This window comes from Mya arenaria, chromosome 8 (assembly GCF_026914265.1).
Source record: "Mya arenaria isolate MELC-2E11 chromosome 8, ASM2691426v1".
Lineage (NCBI taxonomy): Eukaryota > Metazoa > Mollusca > Bivalvia > Myida > Myidae > Mya > Mya arenaria.
Genome location: NC_069129.1, coordinates 32,736,390 through 32,761,692, shown reverse-complemented (window position 1 = coordinate 32,761,692; position 25,303 = coordinate 32,736,390). Strand labels below are relative to the sequence as shown.

Here is a 25,303-nt window from a genome sequence, read left to right as displayed (position 1 = left end):
TGTCTTGAATCACAAGGATTTTCAAACTTTTACTTAGTTATCTAAAACAGCTAAAATCCCATCAAACTTGGTAAAAATGTTCATTTTACTGATATTTGTTTTTTAAATTTAAATAAGTTTTGCTCATCCCCATAACTTAGTTCTTTGTGACATTCAATAAAATTATGTAATGTTATGGGACACAGTTATCTAAACTAATATATCTGAAATACAAACCTATGTGTAAATAACATTACATATTGAAAGTTCCTGGCATAAATATATATGAATATATATTGTATTATGTTGGAATGAAAGCCTGAATTAAAATGCTTAATTTTAGACATGAGGCTTATTTCTCAGGTGGACATCCCTTCAGCTTGTCACAGACAATTCACCTTATTCCTAATCCCTGATCAGTGAGAAAGAACAAAGACAATGATTCTTAGGTTTGGTGTTTAATTACCCTTACTTTGTTCAAAATAATCCACAAAATAATACAATATAAAAGACAATATACAACTCATGAATTTATCAATACAACTTCTTTAAACTGATATAATAAATAATCATGTGGAAAATGAGTTGAAATCAATGATAACAATCTACTGTACACAAAGTATTCATAGAAATAGACAGAAAAATACTCGCACTATTTACAAATACATGTATACATGAACAAAGTTGTAGGAGATAAAAAGAAAACTGCATACTTTTTATTGAATTTGTATGCATTCCTTCCAAACTTCACAACCATATGACAAACTTACAAAGCAAAGCTGAACAAGCAATTTTATTTTTTCATCTGTATGACTTAATATTTTTCTACGGGACACAATGAATGTATAAGAACATTGGTTGTATTAAATAACTATTAAGACAAGTATGTAAAAATCAACTTAAATAGAGCCTGGTTACCAAAAATATACTAAAATAACTTTAGATATACATCTGAAATTCTGAAACAAGAATTGTAAAAGGTAAGTAAAACAATACTTTCACGGTAAAAACACAAGTTGATATAAGCCATACAATACTAGTAACAAAACTAAATCAATCTTAAAATGGGAAGAAATACAATGTACATCTACAGTACATGAGGTAGATTTTATGGGAATTAGAATAAATTTTGTACCTCACATTGGGTCTGATTGCCTGTCGCAAGAAGTTTTATTAACTCAATAAATAACTTAAAAGAGTTACATTCTAATTAACTCAATTAATAACTAAAAAAAGTTACACCGAAATTAACTCAATGAAAAACATTGAAGAGTATTATTATTATTATAATTATTATTATTATTTACTCCATGAATAACTTAAAGAGTAATATTATTATTATAAACTCAATGAATGATATATAAGATTTATATTTAATTAACTCAATGATTAACATTAAGAGTTATATTATTATTATTATTATTATTATTATTATTATTATTATTATTATCATCATTATTATTCTTCTTCTTCTTATTATTATTATTATTAACTCCATGAATAACTTAAAGAGTTACATTTTAATTTACTCAATGAATAACTTAAGAGTAATACAAACATAGGTGCATTTTTGATAATAATATTCAATTACAATGTAAGATGTTGCACAAAGCTCTTTCACTACAATGAATATCTGAAGCAAAATCAAACATTTCAACCTTCACAATAACCATATGACATTACCCTGACATGTAGCACATAGTAAAAATACACTGATGGACGTTTTCAAGCTAAAATTAATTAAAAGACTTGTATAAGTAAATTAAAAAAGTAGTTTATTTCTTATTATAACTTAATATACGACAGTTTACCGGTACATGCATCAATTACCATAACAAGTCTTGTATAAACACTTTTGATAAAGATAATTAAAAAAACATGTATGTATATATGATTTTAAAATTATTTGGACATCAAAAATGTAAGCATACTCTTAATATAGCGGGTATGTTTAAAAAATAAGTTGAAAAATAGACTGACTGAAATATAGTCTATGAAACTTATTTTGGTACATTCGTCGGAATCAATATAGGTAAAATTAATGAACAGAAAATTTGAAAAATCCTCGATTGTAATTGGCCCACACAAAAATGCAAACACCAATGAAAAAAGGTCGCAATAAAAACATTAACCCAAGCAGGGACGAAGTAGAACAGGAGGCAAAGAATACATATCAATGAACAAGTATACGATCTGAACAGAATATGTGTTTGTATCATAAATTATGAGTATACATGTATATCTACCGTTACTATTCTGTGCTTGATTTCTACATTTTCTAACAATCTAATGGCACAAAATGACAAGATAAGGCCGAGTTAACATTTCAAAAAAAAAATTCATATTGAAAAAGTCACGGTTTGTATTGTCAATATAAGCTCTCAAATTTATTATTTCAATAATAAAGTCACAGTTTCTTGCCTCAAAATTAGCTCTCAAAATTGATATTGTAAGGATAAAGTCATCGTTTATTACATCAAAATTAGCTCTCAACATTAATATTTCAATGATATGGTCACAGTTTGTAACGTCAAAGTTCTCAAATTTAATATTTCGATGAAAAAGTCAGTTTGTAACATTGAGTTTAGCTTTGACTATGAACTTTGTATATTTGAGTCATAACGTATTGAATATAATTATGTAGAGTTATCAGAATAATATGTCATGGGTCCCTACAAAGGTCATTTTCATGACTTCATTAACTAAACTGTTCAAATCCCAAACTGTATAAAACAATATCTGAAACTACCTTATATAATAAATCTCAAATATTTTATGATTAAGATTACATGTTTAGAAAGGAATACTATAGTTCATGGTTCATTTTGAAAACTGTTATAACCACCGACGTCTATGGCACATATATGCATTATGTTTTCATTAGCCGACTGAAACTGATTTAATTCTTTTTTTACATTGCAATAAAAGTATCTTTATTTAAAGACATTTTAAATCAGAATTATGTATTCTATAGTTTTTTTTTAATTTTAAGAATCTATGAAATTAAAACACATACATTATTACCCTGGTTTACAAATGATTACACATAATGTGTATAATTTCAGCTGCCTATAATTATGATATTATCAAATAATGCTACTTGTAAACATGGTGTACCCAAATTATTGGTTAAACTACCCACAAGAAATGTCCATAATACTTAAATATAATTATTATTTTCTAATATGAGCACTGCATGAAAGACTAGTTCTGTTTTAATTTCTTAAATATTATACAAAAAATAGACTTAAGTTTTAAACTCCAAAACATTTATACAATTTATTTTTGCTTCTTTAAGCTGGGTTCACATTACAAAATTTGGACCGACATTTACTGACATTGATAAAGTTGTACAGAATTTGCCTAAGTTGGACAACGTTGGCTAACGCGAACTGAGACGCTGGCGGTGTCCAACTTCACGAATGCATGTCCAATGGAGGGCAATGGGTACCTGTTGCAATGAACATAATAGTAATGCAAGGGGCTAGCATAGATGAACTTTCCATAGCCAACCAGTTACTAAGATGGACAACAGATCCTAACTAAGCCTGCTGCAAGCTCTCACCAACAGTTAAATTCACCACCGCCAGCGTCTCAATCGATGTTTGCAATGGAGACCAACTAAGGCAAATTCTGTACAAGTTAATCTTACACAGCTTATACCAACCTTTATTTCCAAATGTCAACAAAGTTTTTGTATGTTATAATTTTTCAACAAACACAACGTTAGATCCCAGTGAACATTAACTCTTGTAAACGGAGTTTACTCTTACTAGCGGAGAAGGATATTTCCCAAACGTAAGAAAAGTTCAGTCCAAACATAGTGGTGTTTACCCAGCTTAAAAAACTGTCTCATTTTAAATGCTTATTTATACATTAGTCAATGAAGATGATAATTTTAAATTTATTTCACAGCTAAAAAATACCAAGCCCGAAAAAAAATGCATAATAGTTATCTATTACACGTCCAAAACAAGTACATGTATATATAAATGGTATACATAATTTAAAGACTCAGTCTTTAAATACACATAATTTAACATCTTACCAATCAAACCATCCATTGAACAAATAATCTCATTTGCATTGAACATTTTTTAATTGTGAGCTTTCAATGCAATTCAGTTCAAATATACAATTACCACTGTATGTGGTTAATAGCCCATATACAGCTTTGTCCCTACTGCAGTGAATATGAGAAAGAGCAATATGACTTTAATTTTTCTATTTTTTTAAACCATACAAGCATGGACAAAGCAATGTTAAATGACTTCAGCACTAGCAGAAAAACAACAGAGTTATCAAACTTGGTCAAGATGTTGATGCTTTCTATTTTATTGAATCAGATTATAAATAGAAGCGTTCGTGAAGTTACATTTAATTTCAGACATAACTGTTTCAAGAATTACATTTTTGTATTCTAAAAAGGCAAAATGGAACAAACAAAAAAATCCATGTATATAAAATGCAATAATGCTTAATTTCAGCCATTGGAACACAACAAGATTAATCCTATATACGCTTGTTAAAACCTTGATTGGCAGGGGATCAAACAACTAGATATAATGAAATGGGGCCGTATTCATAAAACATTCATTCATTTCTTAACTTAAGTCGATTTCCTTAGATTTTTGAAGCCATATTTAAAGAAATGTATAAATGTCTTTTACAAGGTTTTGCATTCAATAAAATCAATGTAAAAAAGTATTTCAGATATTATTAGGATATTATATAAATCGAGATACTTAACTAAAGGAAATTTACTTAAGTTAGGAAATGACTTAAGATGTTTTATGAATACCGACCCAGAAAAACAAGAAGGATTTCACAAAAAACAAAACAAATCATGACTATAGATTCACCATGACTTTTTCTGTATTATGAGTATAAGTGACACTGTTATTTGAGTGATGTGATTTCCCGGACTTGCTACTCGTAGGTGTGTGTGAGCGATGGTACGATGGAGCCTGAGATGAATACACGCTACTTGAGTAACCAAACTGATTGGGCGCAATTCCAGAGTCTCTTGTAAACCCGGAATTCTGGGTTTGAGCCGAGTAAACAGATCCGTGCGGGGATGGGTACACAGGATGCATCGGGTAGTAGCCCTGTTGAGCGGGGTTTGTGAACGGGCTCATCATTGGATGATGAACTACACCACCTGAAAGAAAAAAGAAATAAGTTTCAGTTTAATCTGGATGAAGTATTTTGTTCTTTAACATCTGATTTTGTGAAAGAATTACTTTTCCCCCTGTTTATCTTACATTAACTTATTCCGTATAAAAAATATGAAATTATTTTAATCATAGATGATTTAACTGACACAATTTCTTGCAAAATTGGCGCTTCAAAGGACATATATTTTTCATTTTCCAACTGAATACATTCAACCGTTGATGTCTTTTTTAAATGCATTGAAAACATGCATTAAACAAACAATTGCTTTGGTATGATTGTATTCAGCTTACAAGTCCAGCTTATATTTATAGCAATGAATTGTAAGTTCATACAGGGATAAACACTAGCCTACCTCTATCAACATGCGCCTGTACATGGCCGTTACCATGGTGACTTCCAATCTGGCTCCCGTGCACACTTCCATGATGGGAACCGTGGTGGGAACCTGGTCCCCCATTTAGTAACGTTGCTGTTGTTCCTGTCGTTGTGCCGCCTGATGTGCTTCCAGCCGGCTTTTGGCAGAAAGAATTTCGACAGCAGCAGACTAGTGCTGCTGTGCAGAATATACAAACAATCAGTCCGCCGACGATGATTCCGACAGACGCTGCTACTCCCAGTGAAAGGAACTTGGTCAAAAAGTTCTCATCTGAAAAAGAAAGAAATGGAAAATGTAACAATACAATTCAGATGTAGTAAGCAATGGTGACTTGATCAAGGTAATGTGTTTGTTATGTGGTATTCCAAGCTATCACAGGTATCATTACTACCTCCTGTGGTTCATACACACACACATTCACACAGCAGTACCTAATGTGTACCAAATTACTATACCAATTGCTCACACACAACTTGATCAAAGGACACAACTCCGAAACAACTTGTTAGTTGTCAGGAGTCGTTTAACATTACCAAGTAAAAGCAGACTTTCGTACTATGAAATTTTTACAAAATTGTACAACAATGGATATGAAGGAACATGTTATTTTGAGAGAGAAATGAAGAAAAAATAGAATGATCTTGACTGCAGGAAAATGTGAAAAATGTATACTTTTAAAATATACATTATGCATATAACATTTACCATAACATTTACCAGTGAGAATTCGCAATGAATAGTCTCAATCAAACTAAGACTGCTTTTTTAATAACTTCGCTCACCAAGGTATGAAGCAAGCATGTAAAGAAACTTGAATAATGTGCAGACAAACCACATCAAAAACCATCTCGCCTTTGAAAATTGAAAAATATCCCTTGAGTCTATTCAGCAAATTCTGCAGATTTATAAATCCCACCTTTTCCGGCAATAATGCCTTTAATTTATGATAACGGGGCTAACATTTACCAATTTGTGATTAAATGAAAAACTTATTTCACTTCCAAGCCCTGTTTTAGTGGGTGATAGCATTCATATAACTACCAAAGTGATTGATTCCAACAGAGAGGCCAACATACTTCAAAGTTGGCGAACAAATTAAATCTCTCATAATCTCAGGAAAACCAGGGAGGATTTGTAATCCAACATGAACTAACTTAGATAATGGTAATGAATGTTAAAATTGTTCCAGGATTTAAGAGTCTACATCCTATTTTTATGGCATCAATTTAGATTATAAATAAACACTCGGAAGTCTTTATAACAAACCATAAAGACTGAAGTCCAACATCATATACCACCCTATCCCATAAACTATTGAACAGATTTTGTTTGGAAACTTAAGCAAAACCTTTCCCAATTGAATGACGTAATCCTCAATAAAAAGCTCAATTGGTAGTGCTCCTAACCTACAGTTAATAAGCTCAGTTGGTCATGCTCCTAGCATTAATTGGCTCAATTGGTCATGCTCCAAACATTAATAAGCTCCTTTGGTAGTGCTCCTCAAAGAAATAAGCTCAGTTGATGGTGCTCCTGACATTAATTAGCTCAGTTAGTCATGTTCCAAACATTAATTAGCTCAATTGGTCATGATCCTGACATTAATTAGCTCGATTGGTCCTGCTCCAAACATTAATAAGCTCCGTTGGTAGTGCTTCTCAAAGCAATAAGCTCAGTTGATAGTGATCCTGACATTAATTAGCTCACTTAGTCGTGCTCCAAACATTAATTAGCTCGATTGGTCCTGCTCCAAACATTAATAAGCTCGATTGGTCTTGCTCCAAACATTAATAAGCTCCGTTGGTAGTGCTCCTCAAAGTAATAAGCTCAGTTGATAGTGATCCTGACATTAATTAGCTCAATTGGTCCTGCTCCAAACATTTATAAGCTCCGTTGATAGTGATCCTGACATTAATTAGCTCAATTGGTCCTGCTCCAAACATTTATAAGCTCAGTTGGTAGTGCTCCTGACATTCATAAGCTCAGTTGGTAGTGCTCCTGACATTCATAAGCTCAGTTTCAACCCTGAAGGGATCAGCTGGTATATATATAGGCCCTGAACCTCCACATGGAGAACTGATTATTCCAATTTGCATATTACCAAGTACACCAAGTACCATACTATGAACACACTTCCACCTACAGCAAAAGGTTCCAGCAGTCATAGACTTTAATTGTGTTGTCATTCACAATTGAGCTCCTTGGCCTTGTGGGAAACTTTTGATGTTTGCCATAACTCAAAATTGATGAAGTTTTTTGATAATATAGTAATTATAATGTGCATGTGTAACATAAAGTCCCAACAATCTAATGCCCAATATAGTTGTCGAGTTTTCGATAATCCCTCTGCAGTCAATTGTATAAAACATTGATAAGTTGTCCACAATTTATCTTTGAGCTAGTTTTGTTGCATGTTTAATTTATTTGACTGGTTACTAATAATATTTATTGGTAGGTTATTATTGGCAAATCAACAAACATTTTGGCTAACTTTAAAAACCCCAAGGATTAACCAGTTTTAAACAATTGGTTGCTGGTAGTGCAAAAAAAAAGAGAGAGAGAAAAGCAGAGAAACAATTAATGGCATCTACTTGTCATGCTATTGTATTTTTCAATGAATTAAATCAGAAAGTTAAATAAAGAAATCACCAAATACTTAAGCAGTTGTACAATTGACAATTGATTGTACAAGTCTGGTTAAATCTTTGGTTTGGTTAGCAAAACTATTTTCTGATTGGTCTATATTTATCCAATAATTACTGTTGACCAATCAAATTGCTTTTATGAGCAAACTAGCCAAAATATTACCGGTGGATAACTTGAATATAGTTTTATACAATTGGCTATTGAACACAAACAGTACTTTAGCTTTATTGGACTTGTTTAATATTTATCTGTCAGAAAATGAGTAATTTTCGCTTAAGTTTTAGGACTGTTTCTTGTCAAAGAAATTGCTTTAATATCTCCTGGTCATAGAAATGCATTAAGTGTTGCTAATTTGATCAATTTGCCAGATTTTCATTCCAACTATAAGGCACCAATTTTCCAGAAAGCAATAGTTTTCAATGACAGAAAAGCTCTATCTCTTAAGGCATTCCCTGACACGTTTTGTCGTTGATGGGCAGAAAATGTATCTTTATAAATCAGTTCTACCAAATAATTGACATAACTTTCTGCTCTGTGACAGTTTTTTGCTTCTTATGAAGAAAAATGACATTTTGAGATTACCAATTTGCTGGCGAGTGTCGTTTCTTTTCTTTAGATTTTGCTTTTTTTCCAAGCATGTTAACGGTACCGGGTATATAAAATCAACAAAAATAAAGATTGCAACATCTAAATTATACCTCCAAAATAATTACTGGGGTAGAACAATACTCCAGCACAATCTTACTGACAAAAAATGTAGTTTCTGATTTAGAGATTTACTCATTTGCTGGCTTGTTGTTGTTATTTCTTTTTCGGTTTTAGTATTTTTTTTCCAAACGTAAGCATCTAAGCGGCATATTAAATCAGCAAATCAAAGATAATTACACCAGCAAAATAATTGCAACAATACAACAGCACAATATCTTACTGAATAAATATGTATTTTCTGGTTGTCAGGAGAATAGCTAGATTATTTTAATGCGTGTGTGTGCATTTTCCACTTTATTTTGAAATAAATAAAATGTATACAAATAAATAATCACTAATACATTTCAATACATTTTTTTTTAATTTTTAGAAATACTAATTCTGAAAAAAATGTACCCTGAGGCCTACAGTGGTTGCCGGAATAAAAATGGTTGGCCCTTTTCTCCAGAAACTTAAATTTATTATCTATAAAATTTGTTGGAACTGTTGATAAGATTATTAGTTTAACATGAAGTTTTTCACAAATGTCAGATCAGGGTGAGAAACCCTGCTGTGAACAATCTTGTACTTTTCATAGGGTATCTGTAAACATATCCGGCTGAAACATCTACATGGTCACGAACATCATGAGCCCTAGCCCTAGGAACTGAGCTTATCAATGTTAGAAGCACTACAAACTCAGCTAATTAATGTCAGGAGCACTACCAACTGAGCTTTTTAATGTCGTGAGATATACGAACTGAGCTACTCAATGTCAGCGGCACTACAAACTGAGCTTATTAATGTTAGGAACATGACCAACTGAACTTATTATTGTGAGGTGCACTACCAGCCAAGCTGATTAATGTCAGGACCACTACCAACCAAACTTTAATGTCAGAAGCACTACCAACTAAGCTACTTTATGTCAAGAGCATGATCAAGTGAACTGATTAATGTCAGAAAAATTGCAGACCCAAGTTTTTTATGTCAGGAGCACGACCAACTCAGCTTATAAATGTCAGGAACACTACAAACTGAGCTTATAAATGTCAGGAGCACTAGCTTTTCTCTGAAGGGATCTGTTGCGTCTTTGGCCTCACTTGTTACACTGCAACAGACGTTTCTTTAAAATCAGCAAAAAATAGCAAATCATGAAAACCCTTCGATTTATTTTTTATTTTCCCCAGCATCATTTTACTACATACATGCTACAGGAGTTGGCCATAAAATATGGCATGATGTCAAAATTAAATCCATCATAAATCTCAGAAATCAAGACAGATCATCATTATTCAGTACGGAAACACTTGACCCACATCAGTTTTAAACCTTCCAGAATAACAATAATCTAGCATTATCAACCCGTAAACTACCTCCTTTACAAGATTATCTCAAGATTACAACCAACATTATCTTTCTAGGAGCCAGAAATTGTTAGATTTCCCTCAAACTTGTTACACTAGCTGTGGCACTAAAAAAGACAATTTTGATTCAAAGATATTTACATAAATACGAGTGTGCCATAACACTTTAAGAGGTGTCTAACCTTAGATGCAAGATAATGCTTTTCTTCTGAAGTATAATACATGTACATAAGTCATCAATGCTAATATTAACACTCAGTTCAATCAAATGTCATTAATAATACCAGCAATAAAAGCTGAATAAGTTGCCAAACTAAATACAACAATTCTGCAACATAATACACTGTCACTCTAAATCAATGCTTGCTGCTAAATAATGAGTTGCCAAACTAAATCTTTCACAGCAGCAATGTAACAACACAATAAGCTAACAAACTAAATCAATGCCAGCAGTCTACAACATAATAAGTTGCCATACTAACTCATGTCAGAAGCTGCAACATATGATAAGTTGCAAGACTAATTCTATATCAGCAGCTGCAACATAATAAGTTGCCAAACCAAATCATTGTCAGTAGCTGTAACATAACAAGTTGCCAAGCTTCATTAATGTCAGCAGCTGCAACATAATACATGTAAGTTGCCAAACCAAATCAATGTCAGTAGCTGTAACATAACAAGTTGCCAAGCTTCATTAATGTCAGCAGCTGCAACATAATAAGTTGCCAAACTAAATCAATGTCAGTAGCTGTAACATAACAAGTTGCCAAGCTTCATTAATGTCAGCAGCTGCAAGATAATAAGTTGCCAAACTAAATCAATGTCAGTAGCTGTAACATAACAAGTTGCCAAGCTTCATTAATGTCAGCAGCTGCAACATAATAAGTTGCCAAACTAAATCAATGTCAGTAGCTGTAACATAACAAGTTGCCAAGCTTCATTAATGTCAGCAGCTGCAAGATAATAAGTTGCCAAACTAAATCAATGTCAGTAGCTGTAACATAACAAGTTGCCAAGCTTCATTAATGTCAGCAGCTGCAACATAATAAGTTGCCAAACTAAATTAATGTCAGCAGCTGCAACATAATAAGTTGCCAAACCAAATCATTGTCAGTAGCTGTAACATAACAAGTTGCCAAGCTTCATTAATGTCAGCAGCTGCAACATAATACATGTAAGTTGCCAAACTAAATCAATATCAGCAGCTGCAACATAACAAGTCAAGTTGCCAAGCTTCATTATTGTCAGCAGCTGCAACATAATAAGTTGCCAAACTAAATTAATGTCAACAGATGCAACATAATCAGTTGCCAAACTAATTAATTTCAGTAGCTGCAACATAACAAGTTGCTGAACTAAATCATTGATAGCAGTTGCAACATAATCAATTGCCAAACTAAATCATTGTCAACAGCTGCAACATAATAAGTTGCCAAACTAACTCATGCCAGAAGCTGCAACATGATAAGTTGCCAAACTATCTCATGCCAGAATCTGCAGCATAATAAGTTACCAAACTAAATCATAGTCAGCAGCTGCAACATAATCAGTTGGCATAACTTAGAGCAGCTGCAACACATAAGTTGCCAAACTATCATTGTCACTGATTGCAACATAATAAGTTGCCAAACTATCATTGTCACTGGTTGCAACATAATAAGTTGGCAAACTATCATTGTCACTGATTGCAACATAATAAGTTGCCAAACTATCATTGTCACTGATTGCAACATAATAAGTTGCCAAACTATCATTGTCACTGGTTGCAACATAATAAGTTGGCAATGAATCAATGTCATCAGCCTTAATATTACCAATGTCAGCAGCTGCAAGATAACAAGTTGCCAAACTGAATCACTGCCTATAGCTACAACACAACGGTTGCCAAGCTTGATCAATGCCAGCAACATTGTGACATAAAACAAGTCGCCAAACATAATAATGTCAGCAATTAATATAATTATTTATCAAGTCATTTTAACTAGTTCATCTTTCAATTGTAGATTTTCAACAGTTACTACATGCCAGAAATGACAACAAAGCTTATGTCAGAAACAACATTGAAAGAGTCCTCATCAGAATTCCTGAACACAGTGATGCTCATTATAAAAACATCATTTCAATCTTTATCTAAACAGAATATGCAGTCTTTACAGTAGAAAACCTTAAAGTCCTGCATGCAGCAGTAAGGATAAAAACCCGCAGATTTACATGCATTTTTGGTGCAATCATCTTATTTGCATCACTCATCTGTTTAAAAACATATAAAACACCAACTGTGACTCCATTGATTACAGCATGAATCCCTGTAGGGAATCTAATGTTTCAGAATTTCTGCGATGTTTTTCAAGTTTCCCCTTTGAAAATTACACCAGCGCTGCCATAATAAAATTTCGTGCAATTATCACAATCATTAAAAACTCATTTCTGGGAAAGACTCTAGAGCGTTTAACTTAATATTTAGCACAAAACAGCATCATGAAATAACACCAACACATTAGCAACCTGTAGCATGGAAGCACGCTTTATTAAAAAAATACCATATATGTCCTTGAAAATGCCCAGACATAAAGCTTCATTCTAAGACCCCTGCAAACAAATTCCCTTCGACTAATATTGGTTTTGTTTAATCTATTAGAATGAACTGTAACTAATATTGGTGTTGTTTAACCTACCAGAAGTACAGAAGGGTAATTGGGATATGAGTACTAAGGGGACAATTGACATATGTATGCTCTACAGTGGAATTTGCTATATTTGTTTTTGAAGTCAGGATAATAATTTATTCTTCGTTCTAGTCCCAAAAGGCCTTCCCCAGCATTCCGCTATATGCTAGGACATGAGAATCTCGAAAGACATAACATATTTGTCCTTATAGACCACACACCCTAATACACCCACTGATACCCATAGGGGTATTTTCCTTGCCATTTTCACTGATCTTAGGTTTGCTTACCTCATACATGCCATATTTCTGAGAGGCTTCCCAGGGGATTTTGGTCTGAATTCCAGGGGATTTTGATATTACACCAGGGGATTTTTACGCGACGAAAATTTGAGCAATATCTGCATTTATAATATAAGAATAAATACAGAAAAAACACTCAAATAACAATAATTCATACACATTTTTTTTTTTTTTTAATTCCAGGGGATATGGATCACCTGGCGGGGGACCAGGGGATTGGTCAAAATTCCGGGGGATTCCCCCCCCCCCCTTGGGAATATGGCATGTATGTTACCTTTTTAATCAGGATTTACAGCGCTTTAACTCAACTTAGCTTAGAAGACATTCTATCAGTCAGCCATTTATTGACTATAAACTTGTACCCTGGCATACTTCTCTTTGGTTACACATCAACATCTTTCAAAGACAATTTTGGGTAAGAATTTAAGTATTTAAAGCTTAAGACTGACGAAGGATTCATCGTCACACATTTCAAGACTTCAATTTAAGTGAAATGCCACAGAGAACTTTATTTGAATTGAGTAAACATTTCAGTATGAAAAGAAGCTCTGGATGCCCCCCCCCCCCTCACCAGCTCTTTACATTATTAAAGGGCAATAACTCTTGTGACACTGAACAATGAGGAATCTTGCACCTGCAGCACAACATTATAGTTATGCACACTTAACATAAGTTTAATATGGTTCTGTCAACAAGCAAGGTAGAAATGGCTAATGACAAACTTAATTGTTCTTGACAAACTATTGTTCTTTTTATTAATTCAAGGGCAATTACTCTTGTGATCATGAACCCATTTAGATGAATGTTTTGTGTGTGCTCCACTGCACTATGGTTATATAGACTTCACATAAGTTTCATTAATTCTCTCAATGAGTAGCATAGTGTTGGCTCTAGATACACACATTTAAGCTTTTTCATTAATTAAAGGGCAATAACTCTTACATTGCTGTCCCGATCCAGATGAATCTTATGCATGCACCAGTGCACTATGATTATAGAAACTTGAAATACATTAGATTAATTTTTGTCCAGAACTTACATAGACTTTAGTAATGGTTGCTTAAGGACGAACAGACAGACAACGCCAAACCTTTATCTCTCGATCCACCGAATATATTTGGTGGTGGATTATTAAGATTATTTGGAAAATGACACATATGTACAGGAGGTGTCTATTTGGACAAATACAGTATTTGCTATGGCTGAATGAATCATTTTAAAAGACGACATGGCACAGGCTAATGTTTTGCCAATTTTCAGAAACTCTGGGATTTCTGAAAATCTTCTGCACAAGTCTCTCTCTAATTACATCTCTGATTGGAAAATGTGTTTTAATGCCCGGAGCATTACTGAACTAATTCAGAGTTACGGCACAAAGCTTTTAGGTACTATGCATCCCAATATTTTACACTCAATTCCAGTGACTTCAGAATTAGGGTTTTAGACTTCTTTGAGGATAGGGGATGAATTAAGAAAATAAATGTTTCTTGAAGGATTATATTACTGTACTATATCTGAGAAATTAGTTGGGAATTAAAGCACAATCGTTACGAAGTTATTGTCTAGAATTTTACCTTAATTTCCAAGTACACAATTACTGAAGAATTCTTTTTCTTAATTATACTGGTACTAAAGAAATAGTGCTTTCACTTTGATTTTAATTAAGCATTTATTGCAATTGGTAAAAGCTACTAAAATGAGTTAATTAGAAATTGATGTTACCAAAATAAATTAATAGATATTAACTTGTGCTGAATCTGCATTAATGACAATATAAGTTTTTTTCAAAGGCACTTGATGGTAAAAAGAAGTCTTTTGTATAAAAAAAGTTGTCATTGAATACTTATTTTTTTTTTTGACTAGGTGATAATCCGGCGCAACTCCACAATCATAGAAACCTGAGGTATAATGGACCTTACTCGTCATTTATGCATGCATATTGTTACTCAGGTAACAATTGTTCTAAGTTTCGTGTAGATGTCTGGAAAACTTGGTTAAGTCAAATTTTGCACAACTTTGAGACAATCAGGACAATGATAAAGGCAGAGTTATGGGCCTTGGACTGGGTGTAAATTTGAGGACATGAAAACAGCTAACCTAATATGGTCGGAAATTTCGCAACATCCCATATGAAACACTTACTATGTTTTAAACCTGTATCAAAATGCAAAGCCCTCGATGAAAATCATACATATTTTTTTCTTGATTTTTTTTTTCTTACGCCCCCCCCAAAAGTTTACACTAGCATAGTCACAAAAAATATGGTATGTAGGCGTATTTTTTCCCCCTTGTTATCCTATCTAAAAATGAACAAATTTTTAGGAAATTAATAGAAAAGAAAGTGTTATAAGGGTGGGGAGGAAAAAATAGGGCCAGTTGGGTAAGTGGAAACGAACATTTTCTTATGCCTTACACTTGAAACATAAACAATCTCTAGAAAAAAACAGCTTAAATGCAAACTAACAAGATTCCTGACAGATCTTCCCCTGTATTTTTTGCTGCAAAAAACATGCATAAAATCACAAAAAATAATCTCCAATTTCTGACATGTTATGAAGAGATTTCAAGTGTAACTGATTATTTGATGAGCTAGGAAACTGGAAAACACATTAACCACTTAGCACTATGTTAGCTGATGAGCGCAGCCTACTCAAACTCCTGTTTGTACTATTTAAGTACTCTTCAGCATTAATGGAAACATAGTGTGAGTTTTTTCATTAACTGTTTATAATTTTCACACTTTTCCTAAGAGTTAATATCCTTTACATTGAGAACTGGTTGTAACATTGTGTTGCGTTTTATAGATGTAATTATAAATACTGTAAAATAGCATTCTTTTGCCCAAAGACTGAGTAGCTAATCATGTATGGAATATCAAGAAACATCTTAATATCAACAATATAATACTTTGTTATTACATACATTCGTGCAAAAAGTTGACAACAGAAATTGGTTGCAATTGGCTATAATTATCGGCGCTAGCTGAAATTAGATACTTTTTATTGATTTAAATTAGAAATAGAAAGATTCTACATTTGTTAATACTGACAATAAACAAGATTACAAAACAACACTGCAAAAGTTATATCACAAGGAAATAATGGTTCTTTTATACAGCGATTCTGTTAATTATAATGTTGAATGTATACAGTTAAAACGGTTCAATAAGCCCGTTTGAGTCAATTACTAGGACATTTTCTCTCCACTTGGTAAATATGAATGAAGTCATGAATGAACATTCTGGAAAATCTTACAAAAACCTTAGGGATGTAAATCAATTATCATAACAAGTTCCCATGTCAACACTCAAAAATCTTCCAATTCTTTACTTTATAATGTCTGTATATTTCATCACCGTAGAGGCAAAAAACCCTGCAGACAAAAAACTTGAGCACAAATCTCCCTCCGTGCTACTTGTCTTTTATCGGTATTCAACCAGCATATTTTGATAGATGTAAAGTGTTTCAATGCTGATGAACCCTAGCCTCGGAAATTGTCGGGAGAACCTGCGCCCAGGGAGATCCCATCAAGATTAGCAGGATAGGAGATTTGAGAGACATGATCTGTTTTAAATGTTACACACCTGAAACTCTTCCCCAACTTCTGGAGGAGCAAAAATGCTGTAGTATAAAGATTCATTGGAAATATCATTATTATCCTCTTAAAAATAACAAGAGGGTATAAGTCTCCATCTCCCACCCAAGAGGTTGTGGGTTCGATCCCCACAAGGGGTACTTTCTCATGGCCTCTCAAAATAGACCACAGTATTAGCTGTCTTTACAATTGAGCAATTTTTATTAGTATCAACCAAAAATTATAAGAAGCATCCATGGCAACCAGAACAAGAGCAGCAGAAGGGGAAGACGGTTTCGACCATTTTTCTCTATCAATCAAGGGAAAGGAGTTGCCAATAATGAAAACAGGATTTATAGTTTTGGTCTTGCTTTACATTCACATATTATCACTGGTAACATGTATATTTTTAGACCTTGAACTTTTTTTGAAGTTCTGTGACCATATTCAAAAACTAGCTTAATAGATTGAACTTACATTTAAGATAAGAAGCTAAGTGATTTGATTAGCCTGTAGATTTAACTGACCAATAAGCTAAATTAAATACAGTCATACCCAGTTGGCTCGAACTGACTTTGCTCAAATTCCTCGTTGGCTTGATCTGAATGTAAAGGACTGATCTCTATTTATATACTGAGAGTAAGCATTTCCACTACGTAATGGCTCAAATTTTCCGAGGCTCCAGGTATTTTCTTCGCTCACTTAGAGTTCGAGCCAACAGGGTTCGACTGTAACTGATGTTTGTTTAAGGATATGACCTTTATTGAATACTAGCCCTTTATGCCTAGGCTTAAGGTTGTCAAGGACAAAGCCATCTCAGCCATTGCTGACAACTGATCTAAGGCTATGAAAATACCTTAACTTATTTCTTTTATAAACTTACGAGTTAAAACAACTTTTTCCCCATGCTTTTCTAAGGGCGCATGTCAATTGTTTCACTACAAGAGTGGGTTCAGGATTTGGAGCACAACTAAAAAAAATGAAAGGGAGCATTACAGGGTTTAATTGAGTTCATATGGGCTTGAGGTTGTTCCCAAGAGAAGATTTAGCCATTTTAGTCTGAAAGAGAACATTCGAGTGCATTTTTTCCACCATGTGTCTCAGACGTGACAAAAAAGGTAAACTTGAAGAATTGTAGAGGGGCTAGAGCCAGATGCACCCAGGTCTAAACCTGTTAGTTAAGTATAATAATTATAATCACCTCAATATGACTAAAGTTAACCGTTATAACAAATGCAACATTTTTCTTTGTTGAAGTTTTTTTTTTCTGAAAAAATATTCATATTCTTCAAAGCTGTCACATACTTTTAACTCCACACTGCGCGGGACCCTCTGCACTTTCATCGCTGTAATCCCCGCAGTGGTCAACCCGATCACACGTCAGATCAGGTTCTATACATTTATGGTTATCACATTGAAATGCTGAGCCACAAGATTGCACTTTACTGAAATCTGAAAATAGAAAATGATAAAGTATTAGTAGAATATGGCCCTTATAGTTTCAGCTAATAAAATTGCAGAATAGGTCATGTGTTAGGGGTAACGTATGTCTATAGCAGTGTTTCCATTATTCTGAGAGAGGGGTCAGGGCCACGCCACACATTGTCTGTATGTACCGAACATATATTTTAAAATCCCTATCTGCATGGCATAGTTACATCCCGAACACTGTAAACCGGACAGACGCAAGGTCAGACGGATGGTGTGATTTGAATATGCCCACCTTCGGGGTGAACATAAGTGATGATATCTGGTGAGCTCAAAATCGATCTAAACCGTTAAGATTAGTGTTGGGAATCAGTTGCAATTTTACTATCGATGATCGGTTCCACTCAAGTAACCGATTAACGATAGTACAATTGGTTTTTAAAATACTAGATAGTACCTGAGTTGTAGTTTTATTCATGTACAGTATTAACCTCTTAATCATTATATGCATATACCTTATGTCTATGATTGAAGTTATTAAGTGTTGTTGTATAAAAAATAGTTCATTTTCTTACTCATTGTGGCTTTCATCAGCCATTTTGTTAAAGATAACATTTGAACGCTTACTAATTTATTTCTTTTTTTTTCTTTTTTTTTCTTTTCGATAATCGATTATAACGAAATACTATAGATTGTCGCCGATTTCAGGCCCAACCAATCGATTTTCGTTTATAATCGATCATCGGAACATCACTAGTTAAGATATAATACATTTTGAAAAATGTCACATCTTTCATTATAAAGATATTAAATCTAACATGAATCATCAATAAATTATGTATTTCATTCAATATTTCCTGGTCATAAAATCTAGTAACTGTTGCAAAGTGACAGCTGTGTTTTATTCCAAAGCTGGAAAATAATACAAGGCCTAAAAAATGAAATGGTTGTTTCATGGTAGCTGATAAAAAATTTGCAGTTACATAGTGTGGATCCAGAATAATATCTAAATCAAATATATATATATTTTAAAAGGTTTCTAAACATAATGCTCAATTAGACCAGAGCAAATTTAAAGAAACAATAACATTCTATTCCAAGGTCATACATCAGTAAAACCAAAACTGAAACAATATCTTTCTTTCGGCCTCAATATTAATGCCACTATTTTATGAGCAATTACTGTTTTTGGAGATATCATTTCCCATGAATTTATCACATTGTATTTCACGATTTTTGTCCATTTCATCTGTTACAGAAATTTCCATACAGCAAATTATCTTTATTATTCAAAACTGTCAATAAAATAATATCTGAGTTTGATAAACACATTTACAATCTCACGCTTTTATCTTTGAAAATGAATGAAAATTTTAAATATCTTTTGCATACAAGATAACTCCTCTAATTTTTGCATTGCAACTAAATATTGTGATCAGGGGATTCTTTTGATCATGCTGTGATGATATTTTCCCAAAAGTTTAATTTTGTTTTACAACAATTGTTAAACAAGTTATAACATCTGTAACACCCAAGACCAGCAAGGCCAACAGATCCCTTTAGAGAAAAGCATGCTCAACCCTGAAGAGGTAGACTGGTCTTTTATCTACACATATTCTCCATCCACAGGGAGAACAAGATATGCTGATTTGCATATAATCAAGTACATCAATGCACTACGGACGCACTTCCGTCTACAGCGGAATGTTACATTACTTTCCCCTCCGAGAAATCTCATCCTGAGTCTTGGCCTGGGAAACGCATGGGTAAGGCAACTCTGGTCCGGCAGTTGTCTTCATCCCACCACTGCCACCATTTGTAACATGCGGGACCAACAAGCCCAACAGATCCCTTCAGAGAAAAGCATGCTCAACCCTGCAGGGGTCAACTGGTCTTTTATAAACAATTCGCATAATATTATAATCAAGTACATCAAGGTACTAAAAACGCACTTCCGCCTACAGGGGAACATTAAAAAACAATATGTTGGCACAATGTTACGCGTAATTGTGGTCTTGTGGTGTGAAGACACCAGAGTATCCAAAGGAAACCCACTTGTCCGGCTTGGTGACCACAAACCAAACTCACATACGTCCAGGCCATATTGAACCCGTGTCGCCTAGGTGAGAAGTGGGTGCACTAACCGGACAACCTAAAAGTCTGAAGTTCAAAGGTTACAAACCACTAAAAGAGGAAGTACAGAAAAAGTATGTGTGTTAAATCATAGCAAACAACTGGACAAGTATAGAACATTTTAGGAAATGTATGTTTGTTTTTCTTCCAGGATGTCAGAGAGTTTAATATACACAAGACTAAAATCCCTGACATCTGACAAGCTAAAGAAACGCTGCTAATTTCTTTGTTATCAGACTTCTTGGCATTTAATCTTCTCAGAATAATTTGCTTTTAAAATGTTTTGACGGATCTGTAACAGATTGTAGAAATACATACATTAACCATTGGCATGGGATGAGAAGGATCTTAAAGGTACATGAAAGAGATATAAGTGTGGTATCCATATTGTCTGAGAAAATTAATCATATGAAAAAATTGTGGTTATAATTATTATTTTTTTAGCTTTGATAACATTCATGTCATACATCCTTTGGACTCTTTAGGCATTTGAGATTGATTATATGATTAAAAAAACAAAAAGGAACAAAAATAAGAAAAAAATGAGATGGGCAAATAAGATGGAATGGAAGTTTCACAATTTTTTTACAAAGTTTTGATCTAGTGACCTTGATTTTGACCTCATATGACCTAGTTTCGAAGTCCAATATTTCATTGAGGCAAATATTTTGATATAGTTTCATGAAGATGGAGCAGATAAATTGCCTCTGTTTGTTACAAAGATTTCTAAAAAAATGACCAATGACCTAATTTTGACCCCATATGACCCACTTTTTAAGCCTACCAAGATTTCATCAAGAGAAACATTCTGACTACAACTTGAGCAAAGCCTGACCAATCAATACCAATATTTGGTTCCGGACATGGTTTTTGCGAATATTAAACCTAGTGACCTAGTTTCTTACCTCATGTGACCCTGTTTCAAATTAATAAAATATTATTCTATGGAAAACATTCTGATGAACTTTCATAAATATTCGACCAGATATATTGCCTCAAGCAATAATTATGTTCCCAAGATTTTTGACCTCGTGACCTACTTTTTGACCACATGTGACCCTTTTTCAATATGTGGTGATATTTCACAGAGTAAAATTCTGTTCAATTTTAAACATAACCTAAACAATCATTACCAAGATGATTTCAGACAAAAATTCTAAAATTTGACCTAGTGACCAAGTTTTTGATCTCATATGGTCAAGTATTAAAAATGTCCTAGAGTTCATCAAGGAACATATTTTGATTAAATATGATGAACAGTTGACCAAATATAATGCCTCTTGTGTGTTCCGAAGGTTTTTCTAAGATTTGACCTGTTACTTGATTTAATTTTGACCCCATGTGACTCTATAACAAGGGTTCGAGATTTCATCATTAGGGAAACAGACAACACCAGGATTAAAACCCAGGTACTCTGGATCTGCAGTCAGACACCTTATAAGCACTGCAACATGGCAGGCAGATGTTTTTTGATGGTTTTATGTAACATAAAAACATAGGCAATTATAGCCCCAGAATTTGTCAACATTAAAACAGAAGTTGACAACATTTGATTTTTTATAGTCAGTGTTTAAGATCGTATGAAGATACTTTAATACAACTCTTTACCATTTTTGTCAAGAGACTTGACTGGACCTGTTATATATTTCTTTATTGGTTAATATAAACAAAAATAATTACACTGGCCATAGCAGAGATTGAGGCTTTAAAAAGATAATATAAATCATTATTGATAATTTCTGCAATTTTGACAATATCATCTGTCTACATCCGGTCTGTAGGTTAAAGTCAAGGTGGCTTTCATCCAGAGCTATCAGACAACAAAGATATGCCAAAATACAAATCATCCAACAGTGAATTTTTTATATCCTTTCTTAATATCTAGACTTATGTATTGTTTATAAACTATAGGGTCTAGAAGGGTTCACTTTATCATACCAAAAAAATCTTACTTCATTTCTATCTTTAAAAATAGGTTTAGTACTAATCAAAGTAAATAATTTACTTCGCAATTTTCGTCTACAACTAAAATATAAACAGAGCGCGAAACGGCACAGACAAAACGATAGAAGCAAGGTTAACTTCGTATCGCATCGTACTATGACGACAGCAGGTAACAGTGCGCTAGCGGGTAACAGTGGGCTAATGGGTAACAGTGCGGGGAAACAGTGGAAATTGTTTGTTACTGATGTTAACTTCATATTATAAAGAAAATAAATGGAGTGAGGTATATTATTTTATTAAGACATTACTAGTTGTGTGGACTTGAAGAAAGGCCTAAATAAACAACAATTGGTTTTCGGGTCACCTGACAATACCTATAAATAGGCGCCAACTCTACAATTTTTTAGTCAATTGGAATTTTTTTTTATATACAGGTATTATTTTTTTTTAAACCTTTAAAACTTATACAGAAGATAAATTTAACACCATTCTCCAACAATGACAATAACGATCTTGAAAAGGATGTTACCCTAAAAAAATCTTTTTGGCCTTAAAAAATCAGAAAATACCAGTGTTCATATTAAACATACCCACCAGGGCGGTTCTCAAGTCATGTAACAAAATGAGTGCCTAAAAGCTTGATGAAAAGAAAACCATCAAAAAGAATCAACACCCACCAGAATTACGCACATCAAAAGATACCTAATGTGTTTTTAATATCCACTCCCTGAACTGCTTTAGTAGCTTATAAGCCCCGTACTGCAAAAAATCCCATAAAGTCAACATAAAACAGTGCTCAGAAATTTGATCTACAGTGTTATGGCAAGAACATTGCTCTAAGCATTAAAATGGTTGTTAAATAATTCTTTTGGGTTAATTAAATTAAACAATCTTCTTAGCAGGTTCTACAAAATATAATTTGCAGGCATTTTATTCCCTCTCAGCTTCATTATTTGTGTTATATCTACAGAATAAGAAAACAACTATAAAATTACGTGCCTTTATTTCATTCTATTCGTATGGGTATTCAACTTTCCTGACATAACATTGACACAATTTTCCTGTCATGAATCTGATGTATTGGACTGGTCTGCCATTTTCACCCCACCCCCTCAATCAATCCTATGTCAACCTAACCACCACTGTTTAATACCCCCCTCATTATCATCAGCTTCAATCCCCCCCCCCCCCTCCGAATGCTACCCCACAATTCCAAACCCCATATTTTGTCTCCTAATGTTTTGCTGGAAAAATATTACTGTAGTTAATTACATTTTCCAAGGATATATTTTCTTGGAATATCAATTATTGTCGTTCTTAACAATTACAGTGTTTTTTTGATGGGCGAAAACCTTTTCTATTCTTTCATCCACAATAGTAATTCTTTATTTACTTATGACCACCACAAAATCTATCAATTTTACAGTACTTTGTCTAAATGGTAAAAAATTACACAAAACTCGGACCACCACAAAATCTATCCATTTTACAGCACTTTGATTAATACCCCCGAACGCCGCCTCTCATTATGATTCATCATTGTATAAAGTTTTATGAAATTCCATTTAGCAGTTTTCAAGTTATTGTCCGGACAAAAGTTTGACAAAAAAACACAGAAAAAGGCAATAACTCTGTAATTTGCTAAAATAGTGTAATGATTCACTCCATCTCATTGTGCTGTACCATTGTATAAAGTTTTATTACATTCTATGCGGTAGTTTTCAAGTTATGCTCCAGACAAGAAAAAAGTAACAAAGGGCAGTAACTTTGCAATTGGCTGAAATAGAATTGCGGTTCCTGTACACGACACTTCCTCTCATTATGATCTATCACTGTATGAAGTTTTATTAAATTCCATCCAATAGTTTTCAAGTTATGCTCCGGAAAGAAAAAGTAACAAAGGGCAGTAACTCTGTAACTAGCTGAAATAGAATTGCGGTTCATGTACACTACACTCCCTCTCATTATGATCTATCACTGTATGAAGTTTTATTAAATTCCATCCAATAGTTTTCAAGTAATGCTCCCGACAAGAAAAAGTAACAAAGGGCAGTAACTCTGTAATTGGCTGAAATAGAATTGCAGTTCCTGTACACTGCACTCCCTCTCATTATGATCTATCACTGTATGAAGTTTTATTAAATTCCATCCAATAGTTTTCAAGTTATGCTCTGGACAAGAAAAAGTAACAAAGGGCAGTAACTCTGTAATTAGCCAAAATAGAATTGCGGTTCCTGTACACTGCATTCCTTCTCATTATGATCTATCACTGTATGAAGTTTTATTAAATTCCATCTAGTAGTTTTCAAGTTATGCCCCGGACAAGAAAAGTAACAAAGGGTAGTAACTCTGTAATTAGGTGAAATGAATTGCAGTTCCTGTACACTGCATTCCCTCTCATTATGATCTATCACTGTATGAAGTTTTATGAAATTCCATCCAATAGTTTTCGAGTTATGCTTCGGACAAGAAAAAGTAACAAAGAGCAGTAACTCTGTAACTAGCTGAAATAGAATTGTGGTTCCTGTACACTGCACTCCCTCTCATTATGATCTATCACTGTATGAAGTTTTATGAAATTCCATCCAATTGTTCTCAAGTTATGCTCCAAAAAAGAAAAAGAAACAAAGGGCAGTAACTCTGTAACTAGCTGAAATAAAATTGCGGTTCCTGTTCACTGCACTCCCTCTCATTATGATCTATCACTGTATGAAGTTTTATTAAATTCCATCCAATAGTTTTCAAGTTATGCTCCAAAAAGAAAAAGTAACAAAGGGCAGTAATTAGTTGAAATAGAGTTATGGTTCTTGTGCACTGCACTTCCTCTCATTGTGCTATCACTGTATGAAGTTTTATGAAATTCCATCCAATAGTTTTTTAAGTTATGCTCCGGATAAGAAAATGTAACAAAGGGCAGTAACTCTGTAATTAGCTGAAATAGAATTGCAGTTCCTGTTCACTTCACTTCCTCTCATTATGATCTATCACTGTATGAAGTTTTATTAAATTTCATCCAATAGTTTTCAA

General features: G+C 33.5%; 1 protein-coding gene across 1 annotated transcript in view; it reads right to left on the bottom strand.

The window, feature by feature from the left end:
* Positions 1–427: 427 nt before the first annotated feature.
* Positions 428–25,303, bottom strand: part of LOC128242210 (uncharacterized) — a 57,624-nt gene continuing 32,748 nt past the window's right edge. The window contains exons 5-7 of the mRNA XM_052959293.1: positions 18,077–18,223; positions 5,510–5,803; positions 428–5,140 (exon numbers count right to left, since the gene is read on the bottom strand). Of these exons, the coding sequence (XP_052815253.1) occupies positions 4,830–5,140; positions 5,510–5,803; positions 18,077–18,223 (752 nt within the window). The 3' untranslated portion in view covers positions 428–4,829. The remainder of the gene's footprint in view (positions 5,141–5,509; positions 5,804–18,076; positions 18,224–25,303) is intronic.